Here is a 22,941-nt window from a genome sequence, read left to right as displayed (position 1 = left end):
AGGAAAAAATAAACTTTTAAAAGCTATTTTTCAAAACAATGTTTCGCATACTTATTAAAGGCATAGGATTGTCTAATATTATATATGAATTTTTTTTAATATTTAAATCAGATTTTATTGATTTTTTACATTTATTATTTAATGTTCTGATAAAATAAATAAAATACTCAAAATTATTTTAAAACACAACTAGAAAATATTTAATTTTAATTAAAATAGTTAATGCAATTATTAAAAATTAATTGCTGAGTAAATAAAATCATAGTTACTTTTATTCAAGCTATAATCCTTTGTAATTTGTAAAGACGGACTCAATTCGTCAGTTAGACAGCAAATGAAGAATAAATTATTTTGATTCAGAAAACATTAAAAAAAAATATATTCTTAATTACTCTTGGCATATAAATCTTTCTACAATAATTGATTTAAAATATTTATTTAATAAGTTTTAAAAGTACTTCAATCTTAATAAACGTAAAACTAAAGGGGTATAATTGAAATATGTTATGAAACAGAAAATTATTTTGTTTACAGCTAATGGAAAATTATTATAATTTAAAAGTTTCACAAAATTTTTATCCATGTTTAGTTTTTTTTAAAAAATTTATTATTAATTTTGAACATCAAAAAATAAATTATATATATTCTACCCTCATTATTTCTCTAGATAAAACCTGCAATATTAATGAAATCAGACTTTAAAAAAATATTTTCAGTATAAATCCAATGATTTATTAAAAAAAAAAAAATCAAATGATATAAATCCCAATTTAAATCATGTTAATGAGACAATTTCTTTAGTTTTCAGCTGATTTATGTGTTTACCGAGTAACGTTAAGTTATCTGGATCTACAGCTTTATAGAAGAGTTACATTTTAGAATGTTATTTAACTTATTTATTAAAGAATAATAACAAAAAAAAAATCCATCTACAATTTTTTTTTCTACCTGAAAGCTCAAAGTTGCTGATATCAGAAAATGTCAACATAAGCCTATTAAAATTGATTTTATTGTTTTTTACATAATTGTAAGACAGAAATTATATTCCAAATGTGACAGGAGATTTGAATGTTACAACTAGTCTTCTGTCACATACCTACTAGATTATTATTTTTAAAATGGTATAAAATCTCACTTCATTACAAATCATGTACAAATTGACAAACTTGTAGCTGGATAGGTAGAAAATAACAAACACTGAAACACTTCTTAAAAAAAAATCATATTGTAAAAAACATATAAAAATTGGAAATACAAACAGCGAGATCAGATATTATGTATAAAACAGAATATTCAAAATTGAATTGTATTTAAAATGGAATGAGAAAAATCCTATTGTTACTTTATATATGTATATATATAATTAGAAAAAGTTATTGTTATCAATAAAAAAAGCAATATAAAAAAATAAATAAAGGAATACTAAATTAGGCATTTTGACACTTCACTGTCAAGCGAATAACTTCCCCTAGTAGCACAAAATCCATTCATTATTGAACCACGACAGTTAAAATTTAGAGGTGCCAACTTTCCAAATTACCTATTATTGCCATAATCAGAAGTACAATAATGCATACAACATTAACAAACTTCAAATTAGCGCTATTTCAAGGTGCTACAACACAAATTAAATGCATGCATAATTCCAATTTTTTTTTTTGCTACTCAATTCTTGGTAGGTTATATTGTGCAATGAATTTAACTACAAATATAATTATAATTACAATTAATAAACAAATTACTCAAATTAACAGTACAAATTAATAACAATAAAAATAAACAAATTAATAATTACAAATATTATGCATGCATTTAATATTAAATAAAAAAACTAAGTTACATTTCAAATATTCGCAGTAAACAACAAAAAATTCTCAAAAACCGTAATTTTTATTACTCGAACTCGAGGCCGTAATCTCGACAACGAAATCGTAACTATGGATGAATCTTAATAGTTGGCACTTCTGTTCAAATTCAACACCATAAGCAATATTCTATACAATGTTCTGTGCTACTTGGGTTAGACGCACGGTGCAAGGAACTAAATTTGATAAAACACCACCATGCTTTGCAATTGAAATAAAATTGCATAAGTATTTGATTGGCATTTGGATACAAAATGTTGGTGTATGCATCTTTGGGAAAGGAAGAAAATTGCCACTACACACACACACAGACACTGAATGAGCAAGACATTATTTTGTCCTCTCTCTCTCTGGGAGAAAAACTAATATTCCCATGTAGTTGCAGAACTGGGGTCAGGGCCACCCACTTTAAATAAACCGTTCTTTTCGGCAACTAAGTAGTCTCCATCTTCCGTCTTGATGCACAGCTTAGACGGTTCCCTCAATTCGATGTAGAATCCTTGGGTATGTTCAGAGTCAACTGATATGGTGTTGTCGCTGTTTGCGTGCCAGTATTTGCCATTGTTTCCTGGAAAAATAAGAAGTCATTAGTGTTTTTATTACTATACCGTACATAAACATTACTTTAAGAGTAAATATTCAGGAACATTTAAGTTGTTAAAATACAAAACGCTTTTTAGAGAAAAATGTGTGAAATGAAGTAAATGTAATAACAACGAAGTATAGTGCGGCTTTGAGGAGAACTTCTCCAGACGAAAAGTCTGGGGCTGTCTGCAGCTATTGTAACAAGCGAGAGCACATTTTAAACGGGGGTGAAATGGAGAAATGAAGGTGTCGATTGGTCTACTCACACTGACCTATGCAAAGATCATGACAAAGCTATTCACCACACACCCCTATTCGAAGTGACTTTCCCTCATAACCATGGTGTCCGCCACGACGCAAGACTGCTGTCTGGAGGAGTTCTCCTGAAAGCCACACTATATATTAGCTAAGATTTTCTTTTTCAAAATGTCAATAATGTAACCAGAATAGGTTCATATTCAGCACTGAAAAAATTTGATAAAACACAGTTGAACACATTTATAGAGAGAGCGTTAGGGACAAGAGGCAATTTGCTTGTTAAATCAAGATGCTTGTTAAACTAAAGTTGGCTAAATTTATCAAAAATATAAGACACTTTACAAATATTGGTTTACTTTTCATGCTTTTTTTATTGATATTAAACGAATTTTCATATTATTTACTTCAGTGTGAATAGATTTTTTTTTTGGACATAGTCTACAAAACATTGGATTGCTTTGCTCCCAGTGTGCGCGTCCATATTTTACCAGCATTAAGTTGAAATTATGTCACTAGCCACAACCGCGAAATCCGGGCAATCATTTTTAATACTATTTTTAAGTGCGTACCTTTACAAAAAACTTTATTCCATTCTCTCAAACAATATGTTAGGGCTCATTCATATCTTGTCAAAGTTATAATAATCCTGCATTTAGTTTCATATGTAATTATTTCAATCAAAGCTAAATTTCGCAAAAAAAATATCGATTTTAAAAGAGAGTGCCCTTTTCTATAATCTAAATAAAATATAAATGTAATATCTAAATAACTATGACAATTAGCTTGTTACTACATATAAGCAAAGAAAAAATAATTACCTTTGAAATAACATATTCCTTTTTCACCTCTTTCTATAAATATACTTTCGTATGTAGCTTTATTACATTCTAATTTGGGAGAGGCAGCACTTTTATATCCCACAAAGCCTTGTTCACACTTCAGAACTAGAGTTTGGCGATTAATCAAATAGAAATAAAACTTTTCCATATCTTCCACTTTGTCACTGTTGGCATACAAGTGGCCACTTTTCTTAGCAGCTACATATTTTCCATTGTTTGCTTTAAAGGCAAAATTTCCCTCTGGCAACCACTCCAATGTAAAATGTGCACTAGATGGCCTGTCAAGCAAAGAAAAAGTTGAAAAATAGTGGATTTTTTTCTTCATATTTTATAATTTTTTAACAATCAAAAACCTTATTAAATGAAAAATGATGTATGATGTTTAAATGTGTATTCAAGAGCCAGTTTGATAGCTAATTAATTTTAAAATTATTAACTTTAGCATTGCCCACTTTTTCAGAAATTAGTGACTATCAGGTATATTTGGAATACCTATGCAGAATGCAGTAAACTATACATTTTTATCTCTTTCAGTTTTTTCAAAATCTTTAATGAATTTAAATTTTTTGCTATGCTCTGCACTTATTTTTTTCTTTCGACAAATTCTTTCATATGAGCTTCAGAATGAAGAATAACTTATTAGTTGGTATTTATATCAAGAAAATAAATTCAAAGAATAGATAATTTACTTTCATGAAACCATTAAAAACTTTTTTTAATGAAAAATGATGTATGATGTTCAAAAACACATTCAAGAGCCAGTTTCATAGCTAATTAATTTACAATTTTAACACTGAGTACTACTTTTGTACTATGTGTATACATAAAGTATTTCATTTTCTATGCATAAACTAAATGTATTACATCTTTCTAAGTAAAGTAGCACATATAATTCGTTAAGGGTATTAGTAAACTGTAACCTTAGGTAAAGTTTATTATACATTACATAATTAGTGTCTTGTCATGTTTTTTAAAGTCAAAATTTTTTTTCACATCCTGTTTCCACTGACATTTCAAGGGTTTAATCTCAGAGGTTAAAAAAACAGAAACAGAAAAATATTTGAAATAAAAAATGAGAAAAATGAACCAACACAGCAGTAAAGAAAACTATATGAAGGTAAAAATTGCTTAACCAAATATCTTGTTCATCATCTTGTAGGAACTGACTTATAACTAACAAGAGCTAACCTTAGCTACTGTTAGTAATAAGCCTGTCCTCAACTTACTTTCTTGGGGGGAGGATTGACTATTTTAAAAAGGCTGGACACAGGTTTTACGGCGCCGAGAATGAAATCTCTTGTGGGCCCTTCCTCATCTTACATTTATATTTTGAAGAGGCGTTAATCAAAATGGTAGTTTTTTGTCTTACATATGTGGAGTTTCTAAGCAATTTTTTATAACAATTACTTAAAATACACTAAATCTTTGAAAGGAATTTTAATCTGCCTTGTCTTCCTTACTTCAGTATGGCCATGATTTTTAAAGTTAAATATTGTTGTACCAAAGTTAAACTTAAAATATTACTTTACTCAAACACTTAATTGAATGAGTTTAAAATACACGTTCTTACTGTTGACAAATGTTAATAGTATCAATGTAATGATAACAGTACTGATGACAAATGTATGTGTATGTCCAAAATCCCATATAATATTTATCATGAATAGGCCACATTTTAGATAATTAAAATGTCGTAAGAGCCAGCACACCATTATTGACCAATAAAAATATAATAATGATTATAAAGATTTTGTCTTTTTCAAAAAAGTTATTGATATAAGTTGTGAATGGCTAGTAAAATTTGATACCCATTACCAGAAATCTATTTAAAAGAAATTGACATTAAATAGATTGAGGAACAAAATTTTGTGAATTACAATAATTTATTTAAATAAAAAAAAAGAAATTATAATTGGAAAAATTAACAATGCTTCATACTAATATTGCTTTTAAAATATATTAACAGTAAGCAAAGAAAAAAATTCATAAAAATGTTCTTTAATTTCTCCAAAAATGTCCATAAGTTTAAAAATAGATTTTATTAAAACAAAAGTCAGAATCGGCTACATAACACCAATTGTAAATTGTATTAACAAAATATGAATTAGTAGATAAAATGATGGTGCTATAAAATCAAGACTTAAAAAATAATAATAATAATAATGGCCCTGTGGGGATTTATCATTAACCCTTTATGCACAAAGTGCAAAAACCACTAAAATGTTTTCTACACTCTGAGGACGATTGTTGTGTGGAATATCAATTTTGTACCAATTTCCACATTTAATAGATCAAGGCTTAAGCCATTAACTTATTATATTGTAAAAATACGTGGAGTCGATCTTTTCTAAGCGCACTTGATATTGGTTTTTAAAAAGGTTTGAATCCCACCATTAAAATAAATATAAAATAATTGGAAAATACTTTGGAATTATTTTGCATAACATTAATTGTAATAAATAATATTACCCTTTAGAGGCATTGGCTTGTATACCACCACTGCTATCCAGAGACCAATATTTGTCTTGCATTGTTCGAATATGCCAAGTTTTTGTCTTTTCATTGTACTCCAGTTGGAATGTTTCGTGGTCTGAGATTTCATCTTGATTGGCTGTCACGTCCACTCCTACAAAAAAGAATTATTTCTGAAATCTTGCTATATACATTTTAAGTACGCTTTAAATTAATAAATTTACAACCTTAAATAAATTTTCAATTGTTGTGAATAGTCGTCATCTGACACCATTCAAGTCTGCTACTTTAGGAAAAAATAAATAATTTGTGACAACCACTTTATTTTTTAATTATTACGTATATATATCTACTTTTGACGCTTTTATAAAAATATGATGTTTTATACTGCTGTGCAATTGAAAAAACATAAGTGACAAAAAAATTGAGATTTTTATGTGTCCATCTTTATATGCTAAGCTACAAATTTAAGAATAAAATTTAAAAAGAAAAAAAAAACGTATTATCAGATTTTTTTAAATTCTATTTTAGTGTTAGCAAAAGAAGCGTTATTTAGCGAAATTTTATCGTGCGCATTAGGAAAAAAAGGAGAAAAGTTGTCAAGCCACTTTTCTCGGAATGAAGCATTTTTTTGCAGACAGTATTGCCCTGACGACAAAATACTATATTTAATAAGTTTGATAGAATTAAGTTATAAAGTTTAAGTATTTTAAATAAACCCCTAAATTTTTAAAAAGAAAAAAAAAAACTACAAGGTAAATTTTTTTTTATGTGAAAGATTTTCTCTTAAACAATTTACATTCCAAAAGTTTAGTTTTGGTACCTTAATTAATTAAATCCCTAAATTATTATTAAAAAACAATTTTTAATTAAATAGATATTCCTTAGAAAATTGTTTTTAAACATTAAAATGTCATATTCATATTAAATGTTAAAATAAGAAACATGATAACCATTTAGAAAGAAAAAAAAAACTAATATCCTTTAGGATAAAGATTTTATATACTAAATTTAACTCTTAATGTTGCGTTTTTTAAAATATAAAATTTCTACTTTTAAATTATTTTTGGATTCCTAGAAAAAAATTGGGAAATGAAGTAAAGTAGAATTATTTTACAAATCTTAGTGAATAAGTTTGTAAACATTAACTTTTTAAACTAAAAATAAGTACTTTGTTAATTTTAAATTATTCCTTTCATCCCAAATCGCATTACTCCGAGAAACTCAATTGTTGAAAGAGAAAACCGCAAAAGCAGTTTTCAAAGAACTGGGGTAGATGGCGAAAATGATTTCCTGAATAAAATGGCAAGAAAATGTTGCTGAAATGAAAGGAAATGCCTGTATACAGGATACAGGGAAATCGAGCAGAACGTCCTATGTTTCCTTCACAGATAGTTCCACTACTTTTATTTATTTCTGGAAACCTACAATAAACTTTTTCAGCATTTTCTTTTTCTCAAAAGAAGACTCTTTTAAGCTCAAATATTAAATAAAAACTATTTTGATATTATTAACATTTCCTAAAATATTAAAAAAAGAAATTCTGAATAACCAGATAAGATTTATGGGGCCTTGGTGTGAACTGAAAACAGTAATTCAATTTTTTAAACGATTTATTCAAAACTGCAACAGCTTGTACATTTTTGAGGAAAAATAAACAAAAATTAATAAATAAAATAAATAGCACGAGGGTTAAAATCGGTTATACAACGTCACACCTAAACTATATGTAAGTTGTTGCTAAAATAAAGTTTCTTGGGCTGATTTCCACGATATAGGCATCAATATAAAGCTAGTTGTATGTTTTTCAATACATACGAAATTTAACATACAGGGTGTTCCGCAAACACCGCCCTTAGTATATATTTCTTAGAATTCTTGCCAAAAATTAAGTAAAAATAGTACATTCATTAGAGGTACCAAATTAATAATGAAGATAAGAAAAAACAGAAACACAATCGAACTCTGACGAATCAACACTAATTGAGGCAGGATGAAAACATCAAAACTTGTTTGATTGCCGTAGGAAAGAGAAATGACTTAAAAGACGATTGTTAGAAACACTTCCCAGTTTTATAAGGCAATCACACTGGTTTTGATATTTTTCATTCTGCCTTTCTCAATAGTGATTCGAAAGACTTTAATACCAGTATTTTCTTTTTCAAGCTTACATATTAATCTGCGATTCCTAATTTGTCTACTTTTTACTTAATTTTTTGCAAGGAATCTAAAAATTATATTATTCGCTGTCATGTGTTTTCAGTTGTAGACAATACACTTCATGTTGTGGTACACTCTGTATTTTCTGTTATTAATTAAATTTTTTTATTGCATTTATAGTTTTTATTCGATTTAAAAAAGTATGTTTTTATTTAAGAACATTTATTTATTGAATCAAGAATGAATATCTGTCATGAAAAATTTTATTTACTGTCACATATATTAAGAATTTTTTTTTTTTTTTTAATTTTTCTTTTTAAATTTTTCAGTGCCGTTTTCCTTTTAATACTATTAATCGATTGATTTTCTTCAACTAATAGGGAAATTCCTGCCATAATTATCTCAACTTGCAAACCAATTTTTATGGTTACATAATTAAAGAACAAGTTTAAAGTTTAAATAAGGCATATAACACAATCGGTTAGGCAAGATTCCGTAACATTTTTTGTAAGCCATAGCTTATTAACCGAAAATATCGTCATCTTAAATTTCCTCTGAGAAAATGATTTTATGCGCGCCATTTTTTCATACATATTTTTAAAAAAAAGAACATTAAAAATATTGTTAAAAAAATTAAAACGATCTTTATTTTTCCTAATTGGTTTCTGTTTCAAAATAAGCACAATAGGATAAATGATTTTTTGAATAACGAGGCCCTGGAATTCATAAAGTTACAATGGAAAAATCAAGAAGCAAAATTATCAATGTATCATAAAATTTGGATTACGATTTAGAAGTTCATTGCAGTTCAAATGCAGTCTGGTAAAACGTTTCTGGTTCCACCTTCAACCTCTTTAATGGTTGAGAAGCAGGGAGACAATATTCACTTCAACATGACAGGGTAACAGTTGTATAATGTTTATGAGCATATGCCAGATGGTGTATAAAACGCGAGGGATTTACTCAGTCGAGAGGCGTATGAAATGGGGTTAAATTCGAAAGAACAATTCTTTTTGAAACAAACGTGTAGAGTTTAGAATTGGTATTAGAAATTAGAAATATTAGTGATAGTAAACTTTCTTAATAGGATAAAAGTTATAAATAATTTCATTTTCAAGTTTTTAAACATTCTAAAACTAATATAATTTATTTTTTAACTCTAAAAACTAAGAGTAAACATAAAAAAATTCTTCAGAAGCATATATACATATATATATATGTTCAGAATGAAATATCTGCAAGTGACGCAGTGTAGCTATCTCGATCCTGATTGGTTGTTGAAACGTGGCATTTGTTTACGTTAGCAACTGTTTTTTTCATTCTATTTCGAGTAAGCCAAGCTCGTCAAGTTTAGACAAATTCTAAATTCTCTGACAACGATTTCAATTCTTTCACTATATATTTCTTACTTAACAAAAAGACAAGCACGGGTACATGTAGAACTAATTAAGCATCGAAGTTGCCACGTATACCATGGTTAACAATAAAATACATAAACAAATAATAAATCTAAACTAAGTAAAAGACGTAGACGAGAAATAATTATATTTCAAAAAATTCGTTGTGCGATACGGCGCTGTATTTAATTAACTTCTCGTTAATTAACATTCGAACTTAGCTCAAAACGTGCCATTTTACTTATAAATGATCAGCATGCGGTGACGTTATAGATCACATGTGTGGGCATTCGCGATCCTCTGGAATGGCAAGTACTCTTGGAATTAAAACTGATTCTGACTTATGAAAATTACATAAAAAGATTAAGATAAATTTCATTCTTAAATTTCTATATAAAACTAGTATTGACTTAATTCTTTTTTTTTCTAAGACTAATAACATAGATTTATGGTTTGTAAGCTTATGGGAAATTTTTTTTCTTCAAACATACATATCTGTGTTGCGTTTAGAATTTGTTTTACATATAATTCCAATAAAATGCATAGATAATACTACATACATTTAAGGTTTAAGACTAGCGTTTTCATATCACATTTTTTTATTTTTCTTTTTACTCAATTCAAATGTAAACGAAAAAAAGGTGCGGAAAAAGGAAGAAAATTGTGGAACTTTAATTTCACCATTTTGAATAGAAAGGACATAAATTAAACGTGAGAAAAATTCTTTACATGCCAAAATAATATGCAAAAATTAGAATGTCAGTTTTGCGCATGGCTCATTCTGTTCTCGTTAAACTCCCGTTGCCAGGCTATGAAAGGATTAAAGAAAACGATCCATTTCGCGAACAGGATATTAAGATCTTCTCTGATAAGAGGTACAAATGAAAAAGAAAAAACGGAGATTATTGAGGATCATAAAAAGTGGCAGACGACATTTATTTACTTAAAGTATTTCAGAGCTGTTATAAATCCTTTCCTACCTGTCAAAAGACGTCACGGTTTTTTAATTTTAGCAATAATCTATCAATATCCTGATTCAAATATTGTAATGAGAGTAAAATCGTTTGCTTCACCTTGAAATTTACTTGCAGATCGTGTCAGATATGAACTGAAGTAATCTTTTCTCTGCTTCAACAAATTTGAAACGAAAACTTATTTTAAAACTGTAGTATTTTTGAACGTCATTAATAATCTTTATAATAATTATTGTAATTCAAGAATATTTAATCTTCGCGAAGAAATTAAAAACCAGGAATATGCAGCATATCGAATTAAACTTGCATTTTATAGTAAACTCGACATATGCGTTTTGTTTATGTATGCATTTTGTTTAAATCAAATATTTATTTTAAACACAATTAGGAGGGGGGTTATTACTAATGACCATTACTTATTATTTGTTACGTATTATTAATTTACTTACTTTTCGTATTAATGCCCTTATTACTGCTTTTAACATCTAAGAATATTCTGTGATATCGGAATATTCTGTGATAGCGGTGGGGCCAGGATATTAATTTTTGATATCAAGATGATATTTGAGCTTGCAGCAGCTGCAGCGTTCAGAAAGTTGTATAATGAATATGTACAGTGGGATTATTGATTGGTGCAAATTATCTTAGATTTTAATTTATCTATCTGAAAGTGTTTACGCAGAGCTCGCAATACGATTAAACACTTAATTTACTGTAAACCCACCCTTAGAGAGAAACTTGTGTTACACAAGACTACATGGAAATAGATCCTAAGTTTAAGTAACGAAACCGTGTTTCACTTACAAAAAAATTAAGCTTTATGTGTATCTTACAACTACAGAAAATGGCATGAAATATTTAATTTTACAACCGTTGTTGAACAGCCGGCCCAATTTTGAGACTTTTTTGGTGGAACTAACCCACATTTGCGTTACGTGGAGAGGAAAACCGCAAAACGGTTAGCCTGGAGGAAAGGGATTCCCTCGATTAGCCTGGAGTTAAGGGGACTCTAGCATGATCTTTCAATTTGTGCCAACCGTTTTGCCATGTAAAATTTTCCAAAAACATTTGCTACTAAAGGAAAGATTGTTTACATAGAGTTGGTATAGAAGGGTGCCCATATTTTTGCCCAAAACCTGCTCGTGGTAGCTTAAAAGATACATGATAAACCATTCATTTTGGTTAACTTGTTTCAGTTCCCGCCGTCGTTGAATAGCACCCAGATCTCCGACTTATTGCAAAAAAAAAAAAAAAAATCCCCTGACTTTTCCAGGTATTTCAGTAAAAATTCAATGTAAATCTAGGCCATATTTTAGCGATACCATACAAAACTTTATAGCAAAACTTTGATTTTTTTTTTTATTTGTAATGTCAAATATTCAGGGTACGTAGCCAAATCTCTCAACAAAAAATAAGCACTTTTTTAAGCACTCAAAAATTATTTTTAAGCGCTATATACATTAACAAAATGCAAAATAATTTTCAAAGAATTTACATGATCATGATAAAATAACTAGGTTCTGACAAAAAAAACTCTATTCTTGATTATATTAGCATTATAAAAATTATCAAGATTTTTTCGGTTCGATATCAGAGGGTGGAAAATGAAGCCTGAAATTGAGATTATCTTGCAAAACGCAGCAGAGCTGCACGTGAGAGTGCAAGAATCTCACCGAACCCAGCTCACTATATTCACATGCGGACTTGCAAGTATTTCAGTCATCATACATGTAAAATGATTGGAGCTTTCATACGCTATGGATCGTCGGTACGCCGAAATAGATAGTGATTGAATGAATTGTGAAAACTTTGAATAGAACAATGTGAAAAGTAAACTTTTCCATATGTGGCGAAAATCGACCTGGTAAAGAAGAAGAAAAAAATTTTTTTCGAGAAGGGAAAATTAAGCACTTTTTAAAAACACCCAATGAAAAAAGCACCTTTAAGGGCTTTTAAAAAACGAAAGAGGTAAGTAAGCACCTTTCAGCACTTTTTAAAAACGCAACGCACCATATTAAATTTTGTGAGCAAATGAGGAAGGAAAAATGGAAAAAATTTCCCTAAAATTTGGAATTTTTACAACAAATAATTGCAATTGATGTTAGAATTATTTAAATCGAATCTCAATAACTGGTTACAGTTATTGACAATTCTAAGGATAGTTATTTTCCAGGTTATGGTTGTAAGAATTTTCCAGCCTTATGATGGAAAAAAAATGCAACTTTCTCTGACTATCCCCTGACTTTTAAGAGTTAAAATAAAACCCCATGATCAATTCCAGGTTCTTCCTGACCTGGGGGTGCCTTAAAAAGTATACATCCAGAAAATCAATCAAAATTTAATATTGAAGATGAAATTCAACTTCATCGAAAGAATAGTGCTTACCTTGTTTTACCGACACATGTTTGCCATTGAAACCAGCAAAGGCAGCTTGTGGAACGGAATCTTCTAGCGAAAACAACTCATCTTTGGTAACCGTCGACGATCGGGTCCTCAGCACAGCTTTACTTCCGATCGGGCTGACGTAACGACCCTGAGGATCTCTGAGTGCCAAATAACCACCGTGGAACTCTAATCCAAACAGACATTCACACTGCTCGGTAAGTTTCCCGTCAGCTTTTAGATAATGTCCGTTGCAGGCATGTATGGCATACCTTCCCTCTCGGAATTCCAGGGTGAATAGGGCATCTTCACCCCATGGCGTGTTGGCATCAACCTGGATTTCGTCCTGTTCGGTCGAGAGTCTGGCATATCGACGACGTCCGATAGAACGGAGATTCACCTAAAAACAAAATTGAAGAAGGGAATAAGAAATGTAAGTCTTCAAAACTTATACAGTACAAAACCCGTTATCCGGAAATCAGAAAACCGGAAAACCAAAAAATCGGAACGAAATTCGATACATTTTCCCGCGATTTTTTTAAAAAGATGTTTTTTTCTTCATAAGATTTTAGGAATTTTCTTTCTTTTTTGAAAGATGCTTACCTTACCATCAGTTTAGAAATAATCATTAGTGTATTACTTCATCGTTTTTTCTTCTTTTTAAGATAATTTCCAAATATATATATTTTTTTTAGTTGGGTTTAACGATAAAAAAACGGCTTTTTGTAGCGATTCAGAAAACCGGAAAAATAAGTTATCCGGAATAGCGATGGTCCCTATCGTTCCGGATAATCGGATCTCTACTGTACTTAATTTCATAATCGACACCGAAAAGCCGATCCATTTTTCTGTTTACCTTTATCTACATTCATCTCCATAGCCTTATAATTTTGAGCATAAAGCAGACGATAAGGCAACTGCTGGATCAAAAATTTAGCAAATTAGTCTTTGTGGAGGCTAGTTTCTTAGTAGAAGGCTACGTTTTTCGATGGATCTAATCTGCATTTACGTTACGTTCTGTTACATGGAGAGAAATACCACGAAAACCTCCCACGGTCAGCTATAGCATATAATCAAAGAATATTAACGCTTTAATGAAAAAAATATCGACTTTCTATTTAATTCTGTGCATATTAATCATGGGGTATAACTTAAAATCGCGTGAATACAGATCACGATGTGTAATTTTAAATCGTGTGAATACGAATCGCGATGTATGATTTTAAATGGTGCGATTACGAATCGTGATATGTAATTTTAAATTGCGTTCACCTCGGAAGGAAAAAAAAGCGTAAAGATGTTTTTTCGAAAAGTGGATTTTTTTTTATTAAATTGAAAAATGAAAGCAGAATTTTGACCTAAAAAAAATCATCTCATTTCAATTTAGTTATGACTCGCAGTCAGTTGTGTTATCTAGTTATTGGATTTTTGTTTCAAGTAAACTTTTGCATACATACTATTCTTACGTATTTGTCTTGTTTTTATTCTTCTGTATTTGTTTTATGTATTTTATATTGTATATTATGTATTATATTTTTTTTCTTGGACTTTGGAAAAACCTTATTTTGGACTTTTTGTCGTGCTCTCTCGATAGAAAAGGTTTTGCTTTTATGACTTCCGGAGCTGGTACCCCCTGAAGACGTCAGCTTCGGTTGTCCATTTTTATTTATCCATTTTTTCATATTTCAATATTTCTATCATCTCATCTTTGTAATAATTACATTATTTACGTAAGTGAAATCCTCGTGAAATTTTTACACGCAAAACAGTGTTCTAACAGAGAAAAAAATATGAGGGAACCTCATTAGAATAAGTAGGATATTTATTACGTAAAGAATGTAAACAAGTTAAGGAGCCTTTAAAGAAAAATAGGGGTCCGTGAAAAAAGTGAAATGATAACATTTGATATCATAATGGAGAAAGGGAAACTATAACGAAATATATGGACAGCCCCACACAACTAAAACTACTAATCAAATATATAAAATTGTCTTACCTGAGGTCTAGCCGCTAAATGGACAGTCCACAGTTCATTTTCTCCAGGAGCTTTTGCAGAACAAATAAGTTTATCGTCGCTGGCACCCAGAAAATATCCCCTCGTTATGTTGATCAGTGCCCATCGTCCATCCTCATTGACCACCACCCTGAACTTGGCATATTGCGTCAGTTCTTCGGAATCACACGTTACGTTACCGAACTGATCTACAGCTAGGTACTTTTTCAAATGGCTTTTCAGGCACACAGCCTCGTCTTCTGATTCGCCAGTGTAGGGTTCGAGACTCCAGAGCTGTTTCTTTTTTAAAGCAACCCCATTTGCGTTCACTTTACAGCCGAACGTTTCAGCTGTGAGGTACTTGTACCGGCTGTTCAGTAGACCGACAGTCCATTTCAGACCATTGCTATCCCCCGTGGTACCATTTGATATGGACATTGTAGTATCTGAAAAACAAAAACCTATACTGTAAAAAAAATTTAAGTGTTGAATTTTAAAATAGCACCAAAAATGGCGGCAATACCAAACTAATGCCACAAATAACTCTTGGTTCTTGAAGTTTTATTATACCATGTACCGACGATGTGTAAAACGCCAAGAATGTTCTTTTACACTATTTGGTGTAAAGAAGATGCCACCATTTTAGTTACTTAGTTACATTAAAAATTATAATAGTAAGATATGACACACATAAGAATCAATAAAGTTATTTTCACGAACAACATTTAGTTCCAACGTTACATAGTTCCATACGCACACTAATTCTTAAGATAAAATCAGCTTCTAAATGAAACAGACGCACTTCACTGAGAAAATACCAAGATGACTTCAAACTAAGATTAACAGAACAGAAGCTAATTGAATTATACATTATAAAATCATTTAGTACATTTTACATTGATATAAAATGTAATTAACCTTAATGCACAACTAAAAATATGCAAACATATTTTGACGCTTAACTTTTATATCTGCAGATGTACAGCAGCATAGAGGACAAACTGACGCCAACTCGTACTCAATTGTATGTAACTGACGATATCTAAAGTGCGCCAACATTGGTGATTTCGGAAATTAAAATAATTCACGTATGGTGTGAATGAATGATACTGGTGAGTCTAGTGTTAATTTGAGATAAAGATTTCCTTAACACAAAATTTTTAGGTTGTCCAACATTAAGTTCAGAGAGATATTATATCACAGTTTTTATAGTGTAGATGAGTCAACAAAAAGTCATTAGATGCCACAGAAACATGTTCAAAATCTGGTGAGAGAGGGGCGTGACTTAAAGCTGAAGTCATTTAGCAATTAATAATAACGTGTCGCTATGGCAACTGTTTGTTATGAAAACAATTCAGGATACAGTGAAGAAAGCAAGTTTTCTTTAAAGCTGGAAAACAAAGTGGGGAGGAAAAGTTTGGAGAGTGGGGAAATCACGTATTTTTGAGGCGTATATTCTATTTACTAAGAGAATATACGTCAGTGAATAAAAGAAACGAGGGAAGAAACCCTATAAGCGAATCATTAGCTCTCAATGAATAGGAAAACCAGTGAACTGTAAATAAATTTTAAAAAAAAAGTTTAAAACAAAAAAAAAATTGTGACACAATGTACTTGGATAGAACAATCCTAATGTAGAATTTTTGTAGGAAGTCATAGAAAATTCTTGTAAGCGGAATCGGTTTCGTATCAGCTGCTGTTATAAATTGTTCGTTTAAGACTATAATTACTGCGTTTTTAATCATATTATAGTACATTTTAGATTGGAACTATAGTAACTTATAAAAGAAGAAAGATAACACAAGAATAAATTATTTTGCATGTTTTTAATTTAGATAAAAGAAAATGTTACTTTCTTAATGGGGGAAAAACTCATGCACGAAGAGGCAAATAAATAAAAAAATTTCCCTATGTCATATAACCTATTTACACAATATTAGTAATTCACTAATTATAATTTAAAAGTTTACGAATATTTGTTTATTTATTTTAGAAGCTCGGATTGAAGTCTCTCAGTTTTGAAGTCTGTGATTATAATCCTTATTCTAGCCTACACAAAGTTACGATTTTAAGTGATATATTTTGGGGGAATATTCTATGTTTAACACTCCGGGCACGTTTGACAAAAACATAGTATTGCCTAGGATACATCACGTTAAGATCTTAGAACTATTTATATATTATCTTTTTAGGAAGTATTATCACGTTCTACGAAATATCCTGCTTAACTCGAATGATGTGAAACTGGGATGCAATTAAAACGCTCCTTTTTTCTCGTTTCTTTAATACTCTAGTATAGATAAAGCATCTATAAATATTCTTTTTGATTTGAATTAACGAAAAGATGGTTCAACTTAGCAGAAACACGGTTCCATTTAACACCTAATTAAATAATAGAAAAATTCAATTGTTCGATAATGTGTTTCAACTTGGTAGCAAATTTGCACGGTTTAAAGCTGTCCAAAATTCTTAATAGTGTGTTTTTACATTTCAAGAAAATCCTCAAATGGAAAGTAAAAGTAAGTTTCCCTAATTTATAAAAAAAAAAAAAAGAACTCACACTTTTAGGAATATATTTATTGGCAACAAGTACAGCAATGTTTCAGCTATTTTTCAACATAGCAACAACCGGAATTGAGACACTTGTCGTATCGTGGGATCAACTTTTGTATCCCTCTGTCATAGAACTCTGCCGCCTGTGAATGGAACCCGCGTGTGACAGACGTCTACCGTTACTGTGAAACACTGCGGAAACTGTGACGTGCCATTCAAAACAAGAGTCGTGGAATGCTTACTGCAGGCGTTGCGCTCCTCCATGACAATGCTTGTCCACATACGGCATGACGCACATCAGCTGTTTTGACGGAATTTGGCTGGCAGTTGTTTGATCATCCACTCTACAGCCCTGATATTGCTCCCAGCGATTTTCAAGTTTTCTTGCACCTCTAGAAATTCCTGTACTCCAGTAAACGTTTTGGCAACGACGAAGAGCTGAAGACGTCTGTCTGTCACACGCTGATTCCATTCACAGGCGGTAGAGTTCTATGACAGAGGGATACGATACGACAAAGTCTCAATTCTGGTGGTTGCTATGTTGAAACATAGCTGAAACATTGCTGTACTTGTTGCCAATAAATATATTCCTGAAAGTATGAGTTCCTTTTTTTTTATAAATTAGGGAAACTTACTTTCTGGATGCGCCTCGTATTTTAACGACTGCCACACAATCTAAGTTTCTCGAAGAAATATTGTTTAACCCAGCTTGAAAGGTGGGTAAACGCACCATTTTAATGAATTTTTTTTTATTAACACTCTCAAATATGTATAACATACGCGAGCACCGTTCAAGAATTTTTTTTAATCCTTCTCGCAGCCGCACTTTTCCCGCAATTGCATCATTGCATTTGACTTTCAAGCATGCTGGTATCAGGGATGTTTTCCGCTTTTTTTCAAATTAATAATAATAGGAAAAAAAGATCAATTATTACGCTTTTTTCCAACCAAAGAAAACGCTATTACACTTCGCGATTCGTATTTTTCGCGATTTCAGATCGCACATAGTGTTATATATTTTCACGATTTTATATCAAATATCGCGTTACAAGACTAGTTACAAGAGTTAATCAATTGCTGGCGGAAAGTTTTTTATTTGAGATTTTGTGTTCGCAAAAACTTTTACATTTTTATCTCTGTGACATTCATTTTCGCAAATTTTATTTTTCTGCTATTGTGAAGGGTTCTGAAGACATCTATACAGTATATATATCGAATAAAATAAAAAAAAAATACCTGCCAGACGATAATAACAGATGCTCCAAGATTTAAAAATCTTTTATTTAACTTTTCAACTCTGAAGAGTTCTCTATCATTTTAGGGTAAAGAATGAATGTTATAATTCAATATGTTGAGAGCACCAATGAGGAAGGAAGGAAAGAGACCCGTGACTAAATTTACAATGAAGATTGAGACTTTCGATCTGCTAGGTGTTTGAAATATTTTTCTTAAGAGCACTTAACAACATTCAGCTGCCACTACCAGTATAGTGTTCATAGAAAGCGAGTACTTCAAAATTGACGGAGCACATAGTAAAAGAATTGCAATGAAAAATTGTGTTACTGACACTAAAAGTAAAATTCAGCAAACGAGTATTGAAAAGATTTCTATGCCACTCACAGCAAATTTCATTAAAAAAAAATTACTTCTCCTCAGTCTCAGTAGAGCCTCATGGGATATGTTTGGAAATGTAGAAGATTTGCACACTTTAAAATTCAGTGCCTCCGTTAAACTTTTATTTATTCCCATATAATTCTTTTTACTTATCTGTTGTATGATAAATTGAACTATAAACAGGAACGAGAAATATACATATTAATGATTTAACAAAAAAAATGTAATAACTGTAAGCAACAGGATTTATCCGTATTTTTCTTCAGTTCGTTTAAATAAATGGTGCATTTCAAACATATAAATTTGCATAATATTTAACAATAGAGTAAATTTAAGGGGGAAAAAATAGAAATAAAAACATGAAAATGAAATCAAAATTTACTTAAGGTGATTAGAAAAATACACTCTTTGTTCTCTTTGACAATCGAAATCTTATAAAAAAAAGATTCATGTATTTTTATAGAATTAAAACAAGTAACCAAACTTCACAAATTGAAAATAATAAAAAAAAATAATAAATCATCACCCAATTGGGCTAAATAGACAATCACTTTGGAAAGGCATAAAAAATAAAAAAAAGAATCATATATTTAATAAGAGAGAAAACTGTATCAAATATTTTTTAACGTATTGGTCTAAAGTGATAATACAGAAATATAGTTTTCAAATTTCATCCCGCAAAAAAAAAAAGTTTTTTTTATGTAAACTCTCACCATTTTTATTCAATCTAAAAGTAAAGTTTACTTAGCTGAATTAGACAGAAAAGCTATGATTTAAAATCACTCTGGTTAAAGAAGCTAACTGTTGTTTGAATATATAAAAGCACAATTACTTAAAAGAATAAAACATTAAAAAAAGGGGGGGGGGGATGATTCGTTTTCATCAGTTTGTCGTCATTAAATATCTTTCACAAATAATTTTATTAAACAAATTGGAGAGATAATAAATTGTAAACAATTGATAATTAAAAAAATTAGTAAATTACAAATTATGTTTGAAAAACGATTATTTGAAACCGTAAACATAAAACATACTGAAAATATAAATCACAAGATACTTTTTGAAACGATGAAAAATCGGATATGCAATTCCCTATTCGATAAGGACGTGCAGAAAATAAATTACTCCTTTAAGTCAGTAAAATCTACTATGCTTTTGGCGATCGCCAAACAGGATGCCATTTATATCTTAAACTAATCAATAAGCTAGGAATATCCATCACTACTACAAGTCCAATTAAAAGGCATTTGCAAAATGGCTTTCATTCTCTGTACAGGAGTTATAAGATATAAAAAAAATAAATACATAGCAACGTTAGTTCTTCTTAGTTGGAATGGCGTAGATGAAACTATTTATTTCAGATTACAAGTTTGGCACCTAAAGGGCAAAGCGCCTACAGGTGAAATTTAGTACGTGCCGCTATGTAACTAGTGGCAAAATAATGAAAAATGTGTTATTTTGGAAGACCTTACGTCGAGCCGTCGCCAAACAAGCTATGATAATGTTCAAAGAATTTATATCTGTAGGGCTTCTATTTCTAACAAGCAATTATTTGGAAGTTACGGTAAAATGTTGGATTATTATTTTTTTCTAATACATAGATAGATCATTCTCATCTTGTCAAAACTTTGACAAAACATTTTAACCAACATCCGGAACAGTAAAGGCATTGATTAAAAACCATGAAGCCTCTGCGAAGTAAATAATCGAATGAAAAGTAAAAAAAATCGTTTGCATTTATAATTGAAAAAGAATTATTTTTAAAAGTAACAGCTATGGTAAACCCTTTCGTATCAAATCTTCAATAGGTAAACCCTTTTGTATCAAATCTTTAATAATTATTTTAAAATTCTAGAAAAATTTAAAATTCTGGGAATTAAAAAAAAAAAATCTAGTTTTTGAAGTTAAAAACGTGATCTTCGCGCAGTCTTTATTAATAAATATTTTAATGCTTAGTTTTGTTACGTGCCCAAAAAATTAAATATTAATACAAAAATGGACTATAATTGAAGGCAGAATTACCTGGTGATCTTCTTTGAATATAATGTCTGATTCTTGATTTTTTACTTAAAAATATGCAGTTATTAGACTTTTTAACCATGACAATGCNTTCTTAAATAAACTCAGTTATCTAGTTCTGCCGCAGTTATCTAGCACATGCAGTAACCAAATTTCAATTTAAAAAAAAAAAAAAAACGTGTGGTTACCTTTGTATTAGCTCGTAAATGACTAAATTTTATATTAAAATAGCCCAATAACATTCTAGAACAATGATTATCCGTAGTAATTCACTTCGAAAATCTGAAATCTTTTATTCCTTTGAAGCGCCTGGAACACCGGTGTCCCTTTACATATATATTTTTTTTCTGATGCTTAATTACAATAAAATATATATTTTGGTAATTTTTAATTATAAAAAAGTCGAATAGTTACTAAAAAAATCTGTTACATTATCGAAAGTATATTTGAATTAAAATAATAAATAATAAGAAATTGTTTGATATATTTCTTTGAATCATGTTTAAAATATTTATCAATAATTCATTTCGTAAATTAAAGAAATTTCAATGATGAATAACTGTTCCATTTAGATTAGAATAACTGCAAATTAATTATTGACTGGAAGTTAGCAGTATTTGGAAGATTTTACCTTTAACGTAGAAAAAGACAACGATGTTTCATGCAAAATATTCATAACCATAAATTATTAAAAAGCTAACTAATATTTTTTACTTATTTTGACCTAAATTAATATAAAATAATAATAAAAAAGCATGAAAAATATGTTTAATAAAAATTCTACATCAAAGGTTAAAATTATTACTTACCTAATTCAATCATAGCTTAATGTGAATGAAAAAGAACGAGTAAAAATCATTTACCTTTACTTAAACCAACAAATGCTAACAACCACAAAATTAACCCAAAATAAGATGAAATATTCGAGTGAGCACACACAAATGATTTTCTCAAACAATTTTCTCACAATAAACCTAGGTTATATATATAGGTTAAATATTAACCCAATCTATTCGAAAGTATCATCTTACGATTCCGGAATATGAGTTACAAGTCCACTGGAATGAATTAGTTCAAACAACCGGAAGTGAATAATCCGACATGAACAATCTCATAAATCCGGAAAGGTTAATCTCGAAAATCAGACATATAAATTCCTCAGAAACAAAGCTCTATAGTTGGTAGGTGAAATGTTCAACGCCAAAGTAGATTCTAAATCCGACTAATACTCAATTAAAATTTCATCTAATCCAAGGAAAGTATTAACATTATAATTAAACAATTGTCGATTTCTACTTTTTTCATACGTTTAAAGTAAAAGGCAATTTAAAATTACATAACAATCAAAGTAAAAATTTTAAAAAAAAATATATTTGTAGAAAATATTGAAACTATGCAAAACATTTAATATTAAAAGTTAATTAATTTCCTGAAGTTATAATTCAAATATTCTCATAATATTCATTCTAGTATTATTCTTGTTTGCATGATCATAAATATTTGTCTAAAAATGTTTCAAAAGATCAAAATCTTCCTCCTCCACAATCTTTTAATATTTTAACTAACCGGAGAGTGTTTTATTTGTTAAGAAAAACTATAAAATTATTACATAAGAAAAAAAGTAACGTAGTAATACTTAAAATACGTTACCAGATGAACTTGAAAATATTTGAATTATTGAAAATATTTTTATAAAAGAATTTTTTTATTACAAATATATTTCAATACGTATTCTATTTTAAACAAAGCATTAAACTCACATACACTTTATCAAGAATTCTACGGAATCTGAATTTAAAACTTCGCAAACTATTAGCAAGCACAATTTTT

General features: G+C 29.8%; 1 protein-coding gene across 4 annotated transcripts in view; it reads right to left on the bottom strand.

The window, feature by feature from the left end:
- Positions 1-989: 989 nt before the first annotated feature.
- The window catches only part of LOC107440147 (protein singed), a 34,680-nt gene continuing 12,728 nt past the window's right edge, over positions 990-22,941 (bottom strand). For 2 of the 4 annotated variants that reach the window (XM_016052983.3, XM_016052982.4), the window contains exons 2-6: positions 14,929-15,371; positions 12,936-13,332; positions 6,017-6,173; positions 3,527-3,825; positions 990-2,433 (exon numbers count right to left, since the gene is read on the bottom strand). In XM_016052983.3, coding sequence (XP_015908469.1) covers positions 2,228-2,433; positions 3,527-3,825; positions 6,017-6,173; positions 12,936-13,332; positions 14,929-15,363 — 1,494 coding nt within the window. In that variant the 5' untranslated portion in view covers positions 15,364-15,371 and the 3' untranslated portion in view covers positions 990-2,227. Of the gene's footprint in view, positions 2,434-3,526; positions 3,826-6,016; positions 6,174-12,935; positions 13,333-14,928; positions 15,372-21,920; positions 22,132-22,941 lie in introns of those variants that run through there. The other 2 variants (XM_043043365.2, XM_043043364.2) reach the window with 2 other exon arrangements.

This window comes from Parasteatoda tepidariorum, chromosome 10 (assembly GCF_043381705.1).
Source record: "Parasteatoda tepidariorum isolate YZ-2023 chromosome 10, CAS_Ptep_4.0, whole genome shotgun sequence".
Taxonomy (NCBI): domain Eukaryota; kingdom Metazoa; phylum Arthropoda; class Arachnida; order Araneae; family Theridiidae; genus Parasteatoda; species Parasteatoda tepidariorum.
Note: the sequence above shows the minus strand (reverse complement) of the source record. Positions and strands in the feature narration are given on the sequence as shown.